Source organism: Phocoena sinus, chromosome 3, assembly GCF_008692025.1.
Source record: "Phocoena sinus isolate mPhoSin1 chromosome 3, mPhoSin1.pri, whole genome shotgun sequence".
NCBI lineage: Eukaryota > Metazoa > Chordata > Mammalia > Artiodactyla > Phocoenidae > Phocoena > Phocoena sinus.
The window spans coordinates 80,726,958-80,746,623 of NC_045765.1; the positions used below are offsets into that span (position 1 = coordinate 80,726,958).

At 38.6% G+C, this 19,666-nt stretch overlaps 1 protein-coding gene across 11 annotated transcripts in view; it reads left to right on the forward strand.

Annotated features, from left to right (window-relative positions):
• Window positions 1-19,666, forward strand: part of APC (APC regulator of WNT signaling pathway) — a 148,779-nt gene that overhangs the window by 112,719 nt on the left and 16,394 nt on the right. For 3 of the 11 annotated variants that reach the window (XM_032625539.1, XM_032625538.1, XM_032625541.1), the window contains 7 exons: window positions 8,050-8,148; window positions 10,660-11,038; window positions 12,737-12,832; window positions 14,127-14,180; window positions 17,902-18,041; window positions 18,613-18,690; window positions 18,980-19,096. In XM_032625539.1, coding sequence (XP_032481430.1) covers window positions 8,050-8,148; window positions 10,660-11,038; window positions 12,737-12,832; window positions 14,127-14,180; window positions 17,902-18,041; window positions 18,613-18,690; window positions 18,980-19,096 — 963 coding nt within the window. The remainder of the gene's footprint in view (window positions 1-8,049; window positions 8,149-10,659; window positions 11,039-12,736; window positions 12,833-14,126; window positions 14,181-17,901; window positions 18,042-18,612; window positions 18,691-18,979; window positions 19,097-19,666) is intronic. The other 8 variants (XM_032625545.1, XM_032625546.1, XM_032625547.1 and 5 more) reach the window with 3 other exon arrangements.

Below are 19,666 nucleotides of genomic sequence, written 5' to 3' on the forward strand. Positions count from 1 at the left end.
GTTTTGATTTGCATTTCTCTAATAATTAGCAATGTTGATCATCTTTTCATGTGCTTGTTGGTCATCTGTATGTCTTCTTTGGAGGAATGTCTGTTTAGGTCTTCTGTCCATCTTTTGATTGGGTTGTCTGTTTTTTTGATACTAAGTTGAATGAGTTGTTTGTACATTTTGGATATTAACCCTTTGTCAGTCGCATCATTTGTGCATATATTTTCTCCCAGTCCGTAGGTTGTCTTTGTTGATGGGTTTTTTGGGTTTTTCTTTGCTGTGTGAAAGCTTTTACGTTTGATTAGGTCCCATTTGATTATTTTTGCTTTTATTTCTTTTGCCTTGGGAGACTGATCTAAGAAAATATTGCTATAATTTATGTCTGAGAATGTTTGCCTATGTCTTCTTCTAGGAGTTTTATGGTGTCATGTCTTGTATTTAGGTCTTTAAACAAATTTGAGTTTATGGTGTGATGGAGTGTTCTAACTTCTTTGATTTACATGTAGCTGTCCAGCTTTCTGAACACCACTTGATGAAGAGACTGTCTTTTCTCCATTGTGTATTCTTGCCTCCTTTGTCGAAGATTAATTGACCATAGGTGTGTGGGTTTATTTCTGGGCTCTTTATTTTGTTCCATTGGTCTATATGTCTGTTTTTGTGCAAACACCATACTGTTTTGATTACTGTAGCTTTGTAGTATTGTCTGAAGTCCCAAAGCAATCTACAAGATTTAATGCAATTCCTATCAAAATGCCCGTGACATTTTTCACAGAACTAGAACAAATAATACTAAAATCTATATGGAACCAAAAAAGATCCAGAATTGCTAAAGCAATCCTGGGGTAAAAGGACAAAGAACAGTTTTTTAAAATACCTAACTATAGTGCCATTATTACACTGCCAAAGAAATTAACAGTAATTCCTTAGTAGCATCAGATATCTAGTCAGTATTCAAATTTGCAGTTGTTTCATGAATGTCATAATTTTTCTGTTTATTTGACTTGGGCCAGATAAGGTTCGTGCACAGAGATTGGTTAATATGTCTTTGAAACCTCTTTTAATCTATAGGTTTCCTCTTTGTCTCTCAGTTTTTTGCTATGTTTGTTGACTAACCAAAGTTGTTTGTTTTCTAGTGTTTTCCATAGTCTGGATTTTGCTGATAACATCTCCATGGTGAAGTTTGACATGATCCTCTATCTTCTGTATTTCCTATAAATTGGTATTTAGATCTAGAGATGTGATCAGATTTGGTTTCAAGGCCCCCCCTCCACTTTTTTTTGGACAAGACTTTTTCATAGATGGCATTTTGGTCTTCCATCAGGAAGCACAAAATGTCTGGTTGTCTCTATTTTGTGGTATTAACAGCCATTGATACTTAATGCCTAGCTCCATTAATTCATTAGGGGTTACAGAATTAGCTGTAGTATTTCTGTATAGAGAAAAATCTCCTTATCTACTGTTTGACTACTTCCAGATACAGTTTGTATGAAAAAAAGGCAAGGCAAGGGGAGTGGTTGCTTCTTCCCCATCTTAGGTCAGATTTCATGGTGAGTTGGAGACTCTTGCTACCTTTATGGTGAACCCTTTTGAGTCACTTTGTAAAGTGAGCAAGCAGAGGATAGAAGAGGGGTTCCAACCCAGCAAGTGTAATTGAAATTGACTATATCCCAGTTGTGCTAATTTAACTGCCAGGCATAGTCCTTCTAGGGTCCCTCAGCAAACATTTGAGTGCCTGTAACGGCAATGGATATTTAAGGGTGAATAAAGGGGAATCAGAAGATAGATGCTTGATTCTAATATGTAGTGAAAAGGAATTGTATTTACTTGGAGGGGTCCCCTCCAGACAATTCATCTTATCCCTGCCTCTGCTTCTTAGCCCATTTTTCACTCTGCTGTTAACTTTCTCCCCCAGCCCTTTTACCTGGAAGATAATATAAAACTCATCACTGTTCAGGATCTGTTTACTAAGGATCTGCATTATGCCAAGGCTGTTCTGAACCCTCGGGTGTGGTGGTGGGCTAGGTAGATGCTACCTTGTCCTCAAGAAACTTATCATCTAGAAATAAGACAAATGAGCATTTTCCACAAAGTGTGTTAAGTACTATGAAAGGGCAAGTACGTAGTGCTACAGCACTTAACCTAGTGTTAGGGTGATTTTCATCCTAGAGGAAGTTACAAATTAATTTATTCTGACACCTTAATAATGATTGGGTAAATTAGGTACAGTAATCTAGGTGAAAGACGATGGTGGCCTGGGAGTTAGGGAAGAATTGATAGATGTGAGAGTCATTTGGTCAGCAAATATCTGAGTATCTGAGAGGATTTAGAAACTATAATCCATAAGGGTTAGTGTCAGATGCGAGGGCTGAGGAGGAAGGAGAAGTCAGGAATGACTTCCAGGTTTTTGTCATAGGCAGCTACAAGGATGGTGATGCATTTCAGTGCTAACACTAGATGAGGAACAAGTTTGTGAAGGAAAATAATCTAGTTTCAAAAATGTTAAGTTTCAAGATGTTCATTCTGAGACAATGAAGCAGAAATATCAAGTAGGCTATTAGATAGTGGGTTTGGAAGCAAAGGGAAGGGTGAAAAATGTGATAATTCAAGGTGTGGGAGATTTTTATATCCCCTGTGATTATAGAACGAGAAGATGAAGACCTGGGCTAAAAGAATCCCGAAGTAAGGGAACAACATTGTTGTTCCAAAAGAGGAAATAGTTAACAATATACACCATTGACTGTAAGGACTTGAAAATTTTCCTTTAGGTTTCACCAAAAAAAGAACTTCAGGGCTTCCCTGGTGGCGTAGTGGTTGAGAGTCCACCTGCCGATGCAGGGGACACGGGTTCGTGCCCTGGTCCGGAAAGATCCCACATGCCACGGAGCGGCTGGGCCTGTGAGCCATGGCTGCTGAGCCTGCGCGTCCGGAGCCTGTGCTCCGCAACGGGAGAGGCCACAGCAGTGAGAGGCCCGCGTACCGCGAAAAAAAAAAAAAAACTTCAGTGCTGATCTTGGCAAGAGCCGTTTCATTGGCTTTCTTCTCTACCATGTGATATTGGAGTGAGTTGAGGTTTAAATTGGAAGGTTAAAAAGTAGAAGAGAGCAATTTTAGCTAACTCAAAAAGTCTGAGTGTGAACTGCCCAAGAGAGAAAAGGCCATTAACTGACACAGTAGACATTTGAGAGAAAATTGAGAGATTTTTCTTTTTATAAAATAGGAGAGATAAGCATATTTGAATGGTAATGGGAAGGAGCCAGTAGAGAAAAAGATTGAAGGTCCAAAAGAGCAAAGAGAAATGGGGAGGGAAAGGATCCAGAGCACACATGAAGGGACGGGCCTTAGGTAGCAGAAGGGGTGCCTCTGAAGCAATAGCAGGAGAAGATGGAGATGGGTGTGGAGGCAGGTAATTTTGTCAGTTTGGTAGCAGCAAGTTTGAGGAAGTTTTGTCTGAAGGCTTCTGTTTCTCTGTAAATTAGAAGGTAAAATTATTTGTGGTAAAGGAGACATATCCAAAATAGCCACTGTGAGCAAAGAAGGGAGAGCTGACTAGGGAAACACAAGGATTACAGATGGAGGACTAAGGGCCCAGGTGTATTGGTGACCATAAATGTTATATGGGCAGTACCCTGGAGAATTGTGCGATATTCTCACATGCTCAGATTTCTCAAATACTGCTCAGCAGTCCATATTAAGGTGTAGAGAAAACAGACAGTTGGATTCATCTACAATTGCAGTGTTTCCAGGCAGGTGGGATGGAATAGCCATGGGGCAAAGATATTGAAAACTGACAAGAGAATTATGGAAGTGATGGACCACGAAAAATTTCAAGGTGGAGTATGTAGAGACATCCATGCGCTGGACATTCCAATTATTTTAAAGATACTTTCTTGGGGAAGGTTAAAGGAGATTGCCAGAAGAATAGGTTTTCAGAGTTACCACAAGATAACTAAATGCATTATTCAGAGATGGTACATTTTAGGGTGATGGAAATGGTCTAGGATACAGCCATAGATGTCAGTGACTAAAATGGAGTAGAGGAGAAAAACATCACTGAAGATACCAGAGAACTGAGAGACCACGGTTTTGAATGGGGCATAAGTTACCCAGAATGGTGGCAGTAATTGAAGTAGAAGGAGGTCAGTGACCCTTGTGCCAAAGTTGTTTAATGATTGAAGACAGTGATTGGGTGGTTAGTAGGTGATAGCACTGGGGAAAGGGAAAAGTGATTATAACACAAGGAGATTTGGGGCTATTACCGGAAGGTGGAGGAATAATAGTTTCAAAGTGATGTTGAAGAGTGAGGAAAACATAGGCTTATGCTACCTCCTGACGCCAAAGTACATGAGATATTGGAGAGAGGGCTGCAGGGGGAGGTGGTGTCCAATAAGAGCTAGGTTTCAGTTAATGAAATGAAAGGAGCATTATGTGAAAAGTTGAGGAGGTGTGGGTATTTATGGAGCATGGAACCTAAATTTCACAAGGAAGTTTGGATAGGAAAGAAAATAGTAGGAAATAGTGTCTCACACACGTTTTAAGGCTGAGAGTGGGAAATGATATGTTTATGGACTTACTATGTTTTTGAACACTGAGCAAGGCTGATTTAGTGGATGTAAAATATGGCTGATTTAATAGGTCTTGAGTTTGAGAGAGAGTTAATGACACTCATTTCTTCAGAATTTAGTCATGAGTTAGGTGGGAAATACTTCTTAGGAAGGTACCATTTCTTGCAGGTTACCGTTTCTCTGGTTCCTCTGAAAGGTGTCGGTGCAGGCCTAGCCATAATAAAAGGGCCCAGGAAAGATTCTCAGGGCTTGAGTTCTAGGCCTATAGGTAGTGTGGGTATGGGAATGTTCTCTTGGAATCTCCTTATAGGAAATGCATCTGGATTCTAGCTAGAGAGTTTGGGAGAACAGAACGGTGAGTGTCCCAAAATCAAGGAGCTGTATAGAAAGGTACGGAGACTAAAGCTTAAAGATGATTTGGTATCTACACTGAAATGAATGTCCGGAACATATTTTAGTGTGGACATGGGTTTTCCCTTGTTTCATAGTTTATTTCTCTTTTGTTTCAAACAATGTGTTAATTATCTTATCTATTGCTGCTTGACAATTTTAGCAAAATCAGCAAACATTTATTATTGTTTCTGTAGGTCAGGAATCCTGGTGCAGCTTAGCTGAGTGCCTCCGGTTCAGGGTCTCTCACAGGCTGCAGTCACGGTGTTAGCTGGGGCCACAGTCATTTCAAGACTCGACTCGGGGAAGATGTGCTTCTAAGCTCACTCATATGGCTGTTGGCAGGCCTCATGTCCTCAGGCTGTTGGCCAGTGATATCATGTCCTTGCCACCAGGGTCTCTACAAAGGGCGTTTCACAACGTAGCATCTGGCCTCCCTCAGAGAGCACAAGAGAGGGTGCCCAGGATGGAAGCCACAGTCTTCGTAACCTTATCTTGGAAGTGACTTCTCATCACATCTGCAGCAGTCTGTTCACTAGAAGCCATTCACTAAATCTAGCCCACAGTCAAAGGCAGGGCAATTACATAAGGGTGTGAATACCAGGAAACAAGGATCGTTAGGGATTGTGTTAGATCCTCACTACCAGAAACAGTAAAAATATTTAGGTATCCTCAAAGACGGTATGTTTGGAACTTCCCTGGTGGTGCAGTGGTTAAGAATCCACCTGCCAATGCAGGGGACACAGGTTTGAGCCCTGGTCCATGAAGATCCCACATACCATGGAGCAGCTAAGCCCGCACACAACTACTGAGCCTGTACTCTAGAGCTCACGAGCCACAACAAAGACAAGCCACTGCGATGAGAAGCCTGTGCACCACAATGAAGAATAGCCCCTGCTTGCCACCACTAGAAAGCCTGCGCACAGCAACGAAGACCCAACATGGCCAAAAATAAATAAATTGATTAATTATTAAAAAAAAAAGACAGTATGTTTGCTTCAGGATAAGGAGTCATTCCCCTTCTACTGTAGAACAAGAGAGGCCCCTTGCCTAAGTCTCCTTAAAAAGCCCCCTGACTATTCTCTTTACCTTGAGTCTTGGTCCCTCAACTCCATCTTCTTTATTGCAATCAGAATAAGCTCTTTATCTCCAAATCAATCAGTGAATCAGATTCTGTCTGTCTGTCTGTCTCTCTCCCTCTCTCTCTCTCTCTCTCTCTATCACACACACACACACACACACACACACACACACACACACGTTCTTTCTGACCTTTGCTTATGCTTCTGCCTCGTCTGGGCTGCCCTGTGGCTAACTCTCCTCCTTTTTATTATCTAAACTCTTCCGCGTAGTTTAAAATCAGATAGCACTTTACTCTGTACTCCCAAGACTGAGTATATGCCATTCCTGTGTGTGCATGTGGCCTCTGTCAAAGCACTTACTACTGTATATTTACATGTTGAGCAACCTGTCTAGAGTCTGTGTGCAGTGAGGATGGGACTATTCATTTATATCCCTAGTGACTAGCACTGTACCGAGAAAGTAGCAAGAGCTCAGTAAATGTTTGTTGTTTGGTTGCATGTGAGTTGAAATACCATTATAGAAGCACCCAGTAGCTAGTGGCAGTGGGAAGAGTTGCCGGATGTCTTCCTCTGCTGCCTGTTCTCCCTACCCTGAGGGGTACTAACCTGCTGCTCCAAATTGAGAAGTATCCCTAGAGGGCTAACCAGCATAAAGCATCCAGACCCACAGAAGGAGTAGAGACTAGAAAGGGTAGCCACTCTGAGACCCTGTTGTAGTATTCTTAATCTAACCCTAGATTTCCCTATGTGGGTATGAATAAGTGGGTCTTCATGCTTTTATATGGGGAGACATAAAAAAGACCTCTCAAGTTGCAACTTCTTAAAGTCATCTTTATTGAGGAAAGACTAACATACTCATTTTAAATATACAGTTAAATGAATTTCACATTTACAGTTTTTTTCTACAGTTACATTTACAAATGTAATTTTCTCTTAAAACTTTTTTTTTTAATAGCCATTCTGACAGGTGTGAAGTGATATCTGGTTTTGATTTGTATTTCTGTAATAACTGGTGAAGTTGGGCATCTCTTCATGTGCCTGTATGTCTTCTTTGGAAAAATGTCTATTCAGGTCTTCAGGTCATTTTTTGATTGGGTTGTTTGTTTTTTTGATACTGAGTCGTATGAGCTGTTGATATACTTTGGATATTAATCCCTTGTCGGTCACATCATTTGCAAATGTTTTCTCCCATTCTGTAGGTTGTCTTTTGTTTTGTCTGTGGTTTCCATTGCCATGCAAAAGCTTTTAAGTTTAGTTGGGTTCCATTTGTTTATTTTTGCTTTTATTTCCTTTGCCTTAGGAGACAGATCCAAAAAAATATTACTACAATTTATGTCAGAGAGTATTCTGCCTATATTCTTTTCTAGCATGCTTTCCATATTTATCCCTTTACACAGACTCTTCCATCATTTTTCCAAAATCCAAGGCCTACCTTTAAGTATAACTTATCTTATTCAGTCTTTAATAGTTCTTAAGCAAGTAGTTATTTCTTTCTGTTTTCCCTCAGTATTTTATGCATTCTTCTTACTAAGTGCTCATGATAGCTCAGTGCAATTATTTATTTTTTCATGCCTTTCTCCAATAGAGGTTTCAAGCAGTCTTTTTTCTACTCTGAGCTCCTGGAGAACTTGGTCTGTACAAAATTTACAGTTAGTTTTGTGGTAATTTAGAGCATTTTGTCACTCAGTGGAGCTTTCTACCAGTCAATTTATATTTAACTGAATGTAGTTTCATGCCTTTTGATTTGTGAAAGAATATTACTCTTAGAATTTCTGCAGTGTTCGGTTACTTCCACATTGTACTTTAACTGTCTTTTGCAACTGTCTTTTTTTCCTTCAGTGTTTCTCTAAACTCTACTTAAATTTATAGGTAAAAATATTCATTTTGAGCAGTTATAATGTTCACAATTTTAATGGTATATTTAGCTGTTTACCCTAAAGACAGTTCATTTGGAGTACCTTAACATGAAGTTAGCTGTATTTATCTATAGTCTAAATTATACTGTCTATAATTTGCTTAATTTCTAGGGTTCAACTGCACGAATAGATCACGAAACAGCCAGTGTTTTGAGTTCTAGCAGCACACATTCTGCTCCTCGAAGGCTGACAAGTCATCTGGGAACCAAGGTAATAGATTATAAGCACTGAGCACTCCCTGTGACTTCTCCCTCTGTGCCTTGCCTGCAGTGGCACACACCTCCACTTCCCAGCCCACCGAAAAATGACTGTCAGAGTCCTAGCCAGCCTTCAGAAATCTTCTTGGGCTTTCCTTCTTTACAAAACATTTTCTGATTTCCAGGGTCCTCTCACCTCCCCATGCAGTCTGTCTACCTCCTTTGAATCACTACAGTTGGAGCACAGGGACTGTTTTTTATCCTTTGCAGCATCGAGCACAGAATCTGCACATAATGAGTGTTTAATAAATGCTTAGTGGATGGAAAAATTATTGAAATTGAATGTTATCCTATTCACTGCTGATAAGTGAGTTTTCTTAGGGTCTCTTAGATGTTAGTAAATATTTTGGGGGACTTGAGAATAGTATGTTTGAAAAGAAAATAATTATTTTATTATTGTTAAAGCCAGAGGCTTTACTATTATATGAACAAAAATGAAATTCTAATATTACTAAGCAGTATATTTTCAGTTAAATCTAAATAATTCCACTAGTTGTTTTCACAGCATACTCTACATAGTCTTTCTTTACTTTAATAATATAGTGGCTCTTAGGAAAAGCATTACTGAAATAACTAATGTCGATTTAAGAAATGAATTTTAGAGTATCAATGGTATTGTTAATATGAAACTTAATCCTTTTAATAACTCACAATAGTTACTACTTGGGACCGCTAGGATGCCAGTAACTGCTGGGAGTTGTATGTTTATTATCTCATCTTCTCGAAAACGCTTTGAGGTATTCTTGCCCCTCTTTTTAAAATGAGAATACTGAAGCCAAAAAAAGATTCAGACAGCTGTCATGTAAATAAATTGGAATTCAACCCCAGATCTGTCCAACATCAACAAGTAGTTTTCACTATAAAGAAAATGTTTAATATTCAACAGTACTATTGCATGAAAACTGGCAGCTAGAATACCATTTCCTTTTGAAGTGATTTATGCATGATAATATTAAGACCTTACTACATTTTTGAATGCCAGTTACTGTACCATACATGTGTTATTTTATTTAATCTTCACAAAGAAAACCCTACTGGGTAAATTTCTCCATTTTGCAACTGAGACAACTGGGCCTCAGAGAGTTCAAATAACTTGGTCGTGTCACACAACTCACTTGTAAATGGTGGAGTCAGAATTTGAAAGACTGTTTATCCACAGTTCTGTACTGCCTTCCTAATAAAACTTTCATATCTAAGGGTAGTGTGTGTCTACACATTTAGAGTAGAGTTTCTCAGCCTCAGCATTATTGGCTGGATAATTCCTCATTGCATCGTAGGATGTTTAGCAGCATCCCTGGTCTTTTCCTACTAGATGCCCGAAGCTTTTCCTCCCGAAGTTGTGACTGCCAAAAATGTCTCCAAGACGTTGCCAAAAATGTCTCAGCGTGGCTAAAATTGCCCCTGGTTAAGAACCACTAATTTACAGATATGATACATTTATGTAATAGCCTCTACTTTTATGTAATAGCTCTCACTTTAAAATGTGGTTGATCACAGTGCAGGATAACTGGGTACTGTTTCCTGTTTCTAATCTGCTTCTAAGTAAATTCTTAGAATTTATGGTCAGGGAGTAATTGATGCTTACCAGCTGCTTTTAAAAAGAAATTGAATAAGAATCCTGGCTTTGTATCCCTGTATGATCAGAGCATTCTTCTTTTTATAACAGAATATGTTTACATGTATAAGGGAGAAATCATAACTTTAACAATATTATACAGTAAGTCCCCTACATATGAACCTTCAAGTTGTGAACTTTCAAAGATGCGAATGTATTGTAAACCTATTACAGTATAGTACTCAATACCAATTGTGTTAGTTGGGTCCCTGGGCTAGCTTTGTTGGACTTACGAACAAATTGGACTTGTGAACGTGCTCTCAGAATGGAACTTGTTCATATGTAGGGGACTTACTGTACTTATAATCTGGTGAGGGTTAGCAATTGCTGAGCGCTAGTACTTAGTAAATAATAATTGCTGAAAAATATTTTCTCTTTATTGATTATGGTTGTAGATTTTAAAAATTAAAATTTTAAATTGTGTAAAGAATTTAGATAAACCACATTTGACTCTGTGTGTGTGTTGGTGGGGGTGGGTATGTGTGGTGCGGGGGGGGGGGGGGGGGGGGGGGGGGTGGAGATGTGAGAGAGAGAGAGAGAAATCAGTTGATTGTCATTCATCATAATCAGTGGATTATCACCAGCTGATCCAGACAAACAGCAATTTAGGTTTATGCAAGAACCTATTTTCTCTTTTTCAACACTATGTACTACCACTACTAATATTACTCATAAACAAGTTGGTAATGATTATATTATATGGATTTTGAAATAACGCTCATTACTTCATCCTGGAAAGGGGTTTTTGTTTTTAATGAGTTACAATAAATATCCCATTCATCACTTCATTGGTGTTGGCTTTTGGATATTAAAGTCATAATTTTGTTTCTAAACTCATTTGGCCCACAGGTGGAAATGGTGTATTCATTGTTGTCAATGCTTGGTACTCATGATAAGGATGATATGTCGCGAACTTTGCTAGCTATGTCTAGCTCCCAAGACAGCTGTATATCCATGCGACAGTCTGGATGTCTTCCTCTCCTCATCCAGCTTTTACATGGCAATGACAAAGACTCTGTGTTGTTGGGAAATTCCCGGGGCAGTAAAGAGGCTCGGGCCAGGGCCAGTGCAGCACTCCACAACATCATTCACTCACAGCCTGATGACAAGAGAGGCAGGCGTGAAATCCGAGTCCTTCATCTTTTGGAACAGATACGAGCTTACTGTGAAACCTGTTGGGAGTGGCAGGAAGCCCATGAACAAGGCATGGACCAGGACAAAAATCCAAGTATGTTCCGTATGGTGCATGTTACAAAGCAAATGTAAAAGTTTTTGAAATGAAAACTTTAAATTAGGATGGTGTCTTTATGAATAGGCCTGGGAAATTCATATTAGCCATCTACACTGCTAACATAGTTTAAAGCTTAATTTCTCTAGAAAAAGTTAGCAAGGGAAAACATTATGCGTACTACAGTGCAACCACAAAAGAACAGAAAATCAAGACAGAGTCATAGCATAGCAGATCTAGAAAGAACTTGAGCGATTATGTCCTCCATCTCTTGAGATTAAGCTCAAGAAAGTGACTTTACATAAGTTCCTTCAGCTGTTAGTGACCAACCCATAATCTCTTACATTTGCATATCACTCTACTCAGTGGATACAGAGCTGTGTTATATATGTTATTTGATCCTTACAACAACCTTGTGAAGTAGGAAGGGAAGATATCATCTCCATTTTACAGATGAAGAAACTGAGGCTCAGAGAGGCTAAAAGACTTGCCTGTGGCCTCACAGCTAGTGGGTGGTGGAGCCAGGATCAGAGGTCAGATCTCCTGACTCTCAGCCCAGTGCTCTTCCTACTGCACCATCCTGCTTCAGGCCATGGGGCCCCAGTTGCTGGGATGATCAGCCTCCCAGCTCTTTGCTCAGGGAGAAACCCTTGGCCACCAGCCCCTCTCCCTCAGGAGCAGGGAACATGGGAGTTGGGACCTTTGGGGACATAACGTACTTCATTTCTGTAGCAAGAACCAAAAGCAGTAAGTATATAAGGTAAGACCTTCCTTTCACCCAATAAGAACACACACATGTCCACACACACATGACAAAGGACTATTGTATCAGTATCTTGATTTCGGGAGTAGGAGAAAGAGTGATGATGAGAACATGATCTATAAAGATTTAGCAGATTTTTTTTAGGTAGGTATAAAAGTGAATTTATTTAAAATTTAATAGTTTTCAAGAATAGAGTACAGCAGAAATGTCCTTTATATCTATTTGTCCTAGGGATGAGGAGAACTATAAGATGCTTTACTGTAAGAACATTGTCTTTCTGGATTGTTTTCTTTGTCCACAATTATATAATGACTCGCATTTTGTGCTCTTAATACCTACTCTCAGAAAAGTTAAATAGAATAAATATTATTACTTCTGAAAAATAGACTTGCTTTTTAAATTTTTATTTCAAGTAACGGTTTTGAAACTTTGTGCATAGTATTAAATGTGCAGGTGCATTTTCTTGGACACCTTGTCTATAAATTTTTGTTTACTATCTGGTATCTGTATAGTAAGCTTTCTATACTAGGTTTATACTAAGTTTCTATACTACATTTGTATACAGCCACATGCCTTTAAGTTTAAATAGAGATTGTAAATAAAAAGTTTTATACCAAAATGTTTTTATTGTTTCATATAGCCAATATAATTTTTAAGTTATTATTTGAATTATAGCATAAACCTGCATGGGACCAGCAGACTTGGTCAAAGGCTGATGAGAGGTAGACATTTTTATGGAACCAAGAAAAGCCCTTACATTTTCCTATCCATGTTTGTAGTATATATATTCATCTCTTTAGCAAATACTTGTTGATTCACTAAACTGCTATGCATTAGGGATGTATTAGTGAGCCCTGAGTATTTTTTAAGTATAATAAACGTCACTACTTTTGAGAAAACAAAGCATTATCGTTTATGTCAATTTTATCTTTCAGTGCCAGCTCCTGTTGAACATCAGATCTGTCCTGCTGTGTGTGTTCTAATGAAACTTTCGTTTGATGAGGAGCATAGACACGCGATGAATGAACTTGGTAAGACAAAATGTTTCTCAATGCCACAGAAGAATAGTAAAGATTTTTCATCATTGTTGAATTAGGATATAAGGCCACTAACTTTTATTACCATCTGCTTCCTCCTTGTAGCAAATGACTATACTCTGGTTTCCAGGGGAGACAGTGTCCTAAGTGGCAGAAACTGCTACCCTTGTAACCTAACTTGGATTTCTAAAATCTTAGCCAAAGGTTGGAAAAAAATACTAAACAGTCCATTCTTGCCCCTATCGTTAAGGTAGACCCTGGGTGACAGTTGATGGGGAGGGTAATTTGAATTGTTTTGAGACGTGGGGCTACGTAATTATTCTTGAACTCAGTCACTTCTGAAAGACATCAGAAGGAATTATTATTAAGATTCTCATTTATCTTCATGGTTATCTGTACTTTACTGGATTTTCATGATAAGCAGCGTGGTATCTCTGAAACTGATTAATACGGAAAAGCATTATGCTCTGATTTATGTTAGAAGCATTCCATTAATTTGGAAGGGTTACTCTTAGGTATGTGTTCTCACATACTCTAAACCTTATATAACCTGCATTTGTGCCCCCCATTTTTCATGTAATGGTTTTTCTTTGATTTCTAGGTTCATTTTGCACATGTGGTATTTATAAGTTGCATCACGCTGAGCCCTCTCATGTGAACTGGATCGCTCTAGTCGTGCCACAAGCAAGAACCATACACTGAGTTTCCATCTTAGTGTAGCTGTGCCCTTGCTTTTTGTGCCGGTTATGTTACATTTCATTCAAGCCCCCACTGTGTATTCCTGCCACCCCTCATCATTATCATTCATCACTTATCTTCAAAGTGACAAAGTCATGACACTCTTAAACACAGAGAACCTGAACGGCCAAAAATGAGTGTTGTCTCCTTCAGAGTCATCACTTTGGGAGGCTGTGTACTTTGTGATTTCCGCCTGCCCTCCAGCCATGCTTTTCTTCCCACAGGCCCTAGCAGTCGGCCCACTTGATTCTCTTTCCTTCCCCCATGCCCCCCCAGCCTCCTGTGAAACTGAGTACGAGCTTATGAGTTCTCCCCTCCTCAGTACTGCCTCAGCATTGGTGAAATTTTAAGTTTGGGTGTTTTTTTTTAACGCTAGTAATAATGGGGAAAATAATGAATCAACGGGAAAACGAATCCAATTTTAAGCTCCCGCAAACGTTTTTATAAATGTTCCTGTGTTCCAATGAACTATAGACTAGGACTGACACATTAATCATCTGAATTTCCAAGTAAAATCTAGACTCAGTATTTGTTCCTCTTCCTTCTTCAGGTAGGAAGGCTACCCGGGGCATTTCATCACAGGAGCTAGGGCAGGGGCTTTCAGGTGAGGAGCAGGATGGGGCCTCTGGGGGTGTGACTGCTGGGGGTGTAGCCACAGGGGATTACCTTCTTCTCACTCCTAGCCTCTGAATTTGCATTGGAGCACAAGAAGGACCAAGGTGGTGTGGACCGTGGGGAGATGGATTAAGACAGCACAAGGGATCTGACAGTGAGGAATAAGGAGGAAAGAAGTCCCAAGTTGATGAAGGGAAATTTCTAAGCCCAGTCAGCTAGGACCGTCATTTGTACAGAGAAGAAAATTCTTACAACTATTAGGGTCATTTAAGTTTGCACCTATTAGTATTGCAAGTTTTAGACCATAGTATCAGTAATGTATACATTTATGAATTCCCAGCTCTGTCCCAGAAACTGTGCTAGGCACTAGGTATAAAAATGATTAAGACGTGGTCCTGACTTTCAAGGAATTCATAGTTAATTTGCATTAGTGTTTCCCAAACTAGATCATAATGATCACCAGAGGCAGTTGTCAAACCATGTATTTCTCTGGCCCGTGCGTGGTAAGCAAGCTTAGTAAGGTAGAATCTCCGGAGGAGGGAACCTAGGAATCAAATCTAATAAGTGGCCCAGGTGATTCTTATGATCGGGAAATTTTGTGAAACACCAATATATATAGAATATTGATGCTGAGCCCCTAATATTTATTTTAGAATGAGGTGTTTCATGCTAATGGTGACTATCTAAACCAAGTAAAAGAAAAGTAATATACTTTTTAAAAATTAAGTATCATCTTTCTATTATCTCTTTTTGATAAGTTTAAATTAAGGATTTTGTTAAATGTCACCTGAAGCCATTGATCCTCTACTATCTGTAAGGTTATGAGATACCATAGGAGATAGTATTTGGTTCATCTGGACCACTATTCTCTAACATAGACACCAAGAAAATGTGGAAGGATGTGTTCATGACCTTTGCATTACCTTGAAACATCCTAATATTTCTTAGGGCAACCTATTTTTTATTGTACTGCTCATGAATTCACATCATATTTTTGTGAATCCATTTATAGTTTTAATGTATAGATTCTTTGCCTGAAAATTCACTGAAGGTTTTCTTTTTACCTGCCTGAAGTCATAAAGGGCTCTCTCTTCTATCTGATACACTAAATTTTATTGAATGTCCTTTTTTTCATTAGCCATGTTCTTCATGGTTTTATTGGCATTGACCAAATCCTTCTTTAATCTTTGTTTTTAGAATCAAGTCCTAAGATTTTTGGGTTTTCCATACAAAAGTAGTCAGGTGCCTTCTTGGGATTTTCTTTAGATCATTTCATCTTTCTCAAACCAGTATGACAGATACTGCTGTGCCAGGCAGGATTTTATGTAGGCATGAAGCACAGTATGTTTTGTTTTGGCTTTGATCGTCTGCTTTATAATCCTCAACATTTTGGTGATCTCCTCAGTACACAAGGCCACTGTCTTCAGGTCAACAATGACTCCCAGATCTGTTTCCTGGGTCAAAACTCTCAGTTCTTTTACTGGTGGTTCCTTCTTCTTTACCGAAGTAATAAATAGTGGAATTTTTTGAAGCTCTGTACTAGGCTTTCTTCCACTCTCCCTAGGCAGTATCCTCTACTCCATGGCTTCAATTACAGTGTTTTTCAAATTCACAGCTTAATCCAAGTTCTCTCTCCTGAGGTTTACACACATTTTTCAAACTGCTCATTTGACATCTTCACCTAGATGATTTTTCAGACATTTCTGACTCAGCTGACAGAAACTGAGTTTGTTGTCTCCTCCATCCCCAAATCTCTGGCTCTTCCAGGGTTCCTTTTCTCAGAAAATGGCATTCCAGTCAACCCACTTGCTGAAGCCAGAATCTTAGAAGACATCCATGAGTCTATTCCTTATCCCCTATGTCTCGTAAATGCTTTAATTCTGGTTCTTAAATACATCTCATATCACTGCTCTTCTTTTTATCCCCACCCCAAGCAAGCCTCTGTCATCTCTCCCATTCTCCCATAGTTTGTCTTACTTGTCCCCCCACTTCCAATCGTAATCCATTCTGCAGCCTACAGTCATAGGAATCTGTTTAGAACATACATCTGATTATTCCTTCCCCTGCCTTAAATCCTTGGTGAGGCACACAAAGTCTTGCATAATCTGGCCTCTACCCATTTTTGTAGCCTCACCTGTGACCCTCTCCTTATTGCTGTATATTTCAGGCCCAGCAGTCCTTGCACATGCTGTTTCATCTGCCTGAAATGCTTACTTATTGTTTCTGCCCCACCCTTTTTAGATATTCATTCATCCTTTAAGTCTCAAGTTAAACATTATTTCCTCAGCCATTTTCTTGATCCTCCCAATCTAGGTTAAGTTCACCTGTTACCTTGCCCTGTGCTTCTACACAATCCAGTACACTTAAATTAGTTGTTCAATGGCTGTCTCTGCTCTAATCTGTAAGCTCCATAAAGACACTGGCTGTTTTTTTCGTTGGCTGTTTATCTTCCCATCATCATGGGTGGATGGAGGAAAATCTTCCTAAATACGGTTTGGATTTCCCTTAACCAAATTAATTTTTACTTACCTACATTCAAACTCATCTGTCATTGGTGCTAGTTATAAAGATTTACACAAATGTTCCAAGAGTTAAATCCCTTGGCCTGGCATTCTTGACCCAAGATAGAACTTGGTCTATTTTGCAGACTTGCTGATTCATCTACATACTGACCCTTCTAGATCATTTACAAAAATGTACCGATCCTCTTTCAGATTAATGACCTGATTGTTCAGACTTACAGTATCCAAGAATTGCCTGTTTATATTCATCTTCTCTTTTTCTGTCTAAGCCACTTCTCTGACAAAAGAATGTCTCCAGTCCCATGATGATTAATATTGATGATGAGTAATATTTTGAATAACCTCCATATGCATTTTTATTTTTCTTTTTATTTACTCCCTCACCATTTTGCTTCACCTTTTGTCTTTTTGTTTTGTTTTGTCTTTTTACCACCCCTTCCTTTATGTCTTTTCCTTTCCTTTCCCTTCATTTTCCTCCTTGCCTTCCTACTGCTGACCACTGTGGGCATTGTTAAGTATACCCATTGGTGGGAATCAAGGGGAAAGAAGATACTAAATCCTAGTATTGGTATTTGACACTTCATGAGTATCAAAAAAAAGTAAGAATTAAAAAAGTAAAAATTAAAAATGGTTTTATAGAGCTTAGTAATAAGTTGAATAGGTCATTCTTTTTCATAAAAAAAAGTAAGCTTTGCTTCATGCACAGTTTCATTTAGAAGTTTTAGTATTCCTAAGGATACTAAAAATTATTTGGGAGATAAAAGTATATTAAAGTGATTAGGCCACAGTGTGTGACAATGAAGAGTGTTTGTAAAGTCCTAATAATAAAAATAAGTTACCTTTTTCTGCTTGCATTCAGGAAGACCTAGTGTTAGAAAACAGCCTTCTTCATCCGTGACAAGATACAGTGTATGTGCAGTAAATAGAGTATAATGTTCATTTCACTCAGTAAGGCAAGGGGCTGGAGGGTGGAGAAACTGGCAGAAAATGGAATAGTTGTCACTTGTACTTTATAAGTATATTACACAAAAGTCCTTTATAATATTTTCTGTAGCTTGTAATTCTAAAGACAAAATTAAATTTATATATTCTCATTCTTTGAGATTTTTTCCTAATAATTTATAAACTTGGTACCCATTTGTTTTATTTTAGATTATTATCTTTTTCCTCTTGCCCTTTTTAAATTAGGGGGACTGCAGGCCATTGCAGAATTATTGCAAGTGGACTGTGAAATGTATGGACTTACTAATGACCACTACAGTATTACCTTAAGACGATATGCAGGAATGGCTTTGACAAACTTGACTTTCGGAGATGTAGCCAACAAGGTATGTTTTATAAGATCCATTTCTTACGATATCTCTGGTGTGAGTTATTTTACTTTCATACAAACTACTTTTCACTGACTCTCTTGTCACTCTCCTCATTAAACACTGACCAACAAAAACCTGTACTTCATGCCTCACTGCATATCCTTACTCATTTGGTTGTCTTATGCCTAAACGAAGGCAAAAGATGGAACACAGTAGTGGATTTATGTGATCACATTTAAAATACTATTCCTGGGAATGATAGCAAAAATCTGGAAATCTTGATGATTGGTGCAAGTGTTATACATGTGTTGGTTCCATCCGAATAAAAGACTTTAAAACCCTTTGCTTATTGTTTCTTATCATTTATTCATTTTATTTTTCCGGTTTACCAAGAAAAGAACAAATACCGAAGGATTAGGAGGGTATTTGTCTTTCATTTATGTAATCTGGTTCTAGTTCTTTTATGGGTAAAACATTAGTTAGGATTGAAATGAGATGATTGAAACTGGATTTGAAGTTTAGTCAAAAATAAAGCATGGCTCCAGGTTGCCTCATTATTGACCCTCTGCAATATTTGATTTTACAGGCTACACTATGCTCTATGAAAGGCTGCATGAGAGCACTTGTGGCCCAACTAAAATCTGAAAGTGAGGACTTACAGCAGGTACTGCTTAGAATTTCAAATGTTTTTCTTGGCTATTAGTGGGTTAATACCCTGATTTAGATTAATTTAAGCTGTGGCTCACTGTTTAGCGTCTCATGTTTAAATTGTGGCTACATTAACACCAAAATAGAGGAAAATAACTATATTGTAGGAATTCCTTTTGGCACTATATTAGCATTTAGAAGAAATTTATTTATTAATATATTTCTACTCTTAACATTACGAACAAGAAAGCAACTAGTATGAATAATTTTATAAACAAATTATTCTAAAATTGATTTATTTGCAGGTTATTGCAAGTGTTTTGAGGAATCTGTCTTGGAGAGCAGATGTAAATAGTAAAAAGACTTTGCGTGAAGTTGGAAGTGTGAAAGCATTGATGGAATGTGCTTTGGAAGTGAAAAAGGTACCTTTGAAAATATTTAGTATTACAATAGGGATTTCATCTTGGGATACTTTTTTGCTGCCATCTCCCACTCCTGAGACTCACTAATTTCTGACCCTCTTATCTTACCTATCCCTAGACTTAGACTGCTCCAAACTCCTAAAGTATTAAGCCAGAAAAGATTGTACAAGGTAGCCTAGTATAAGTCAGGGTTTTTCAGACTCAGCACTGTTGACATCTTGCACCAGATAAGTCTTTGTTTTGGAGGACTGATCTGTGCCTTGTAGGATGTTTAGCAGCATCCCTGGCCTTTGCACAGTAGATGCCAGTACACCTTCCCCTCAGTCGTAACAATCAGAAATATCTCCACATATTACCAGATGTCCTCTGTAAAGGAAAAGGGACACAATCACCCTCAGTTGCCAATCACTGGTGTTGAGTGTTAACTCTTTGCTGCCCAAATCTCAATCTACCTGAGTCCTCAAATTCTGATAGTCACCCTGTCAAGAGGTAATCAGACCCAAAGGTGAGAAATCCCTCAAATAATAATTTGTTTACAAAAGGAAATAATCTCCAGATAGTATATCTACT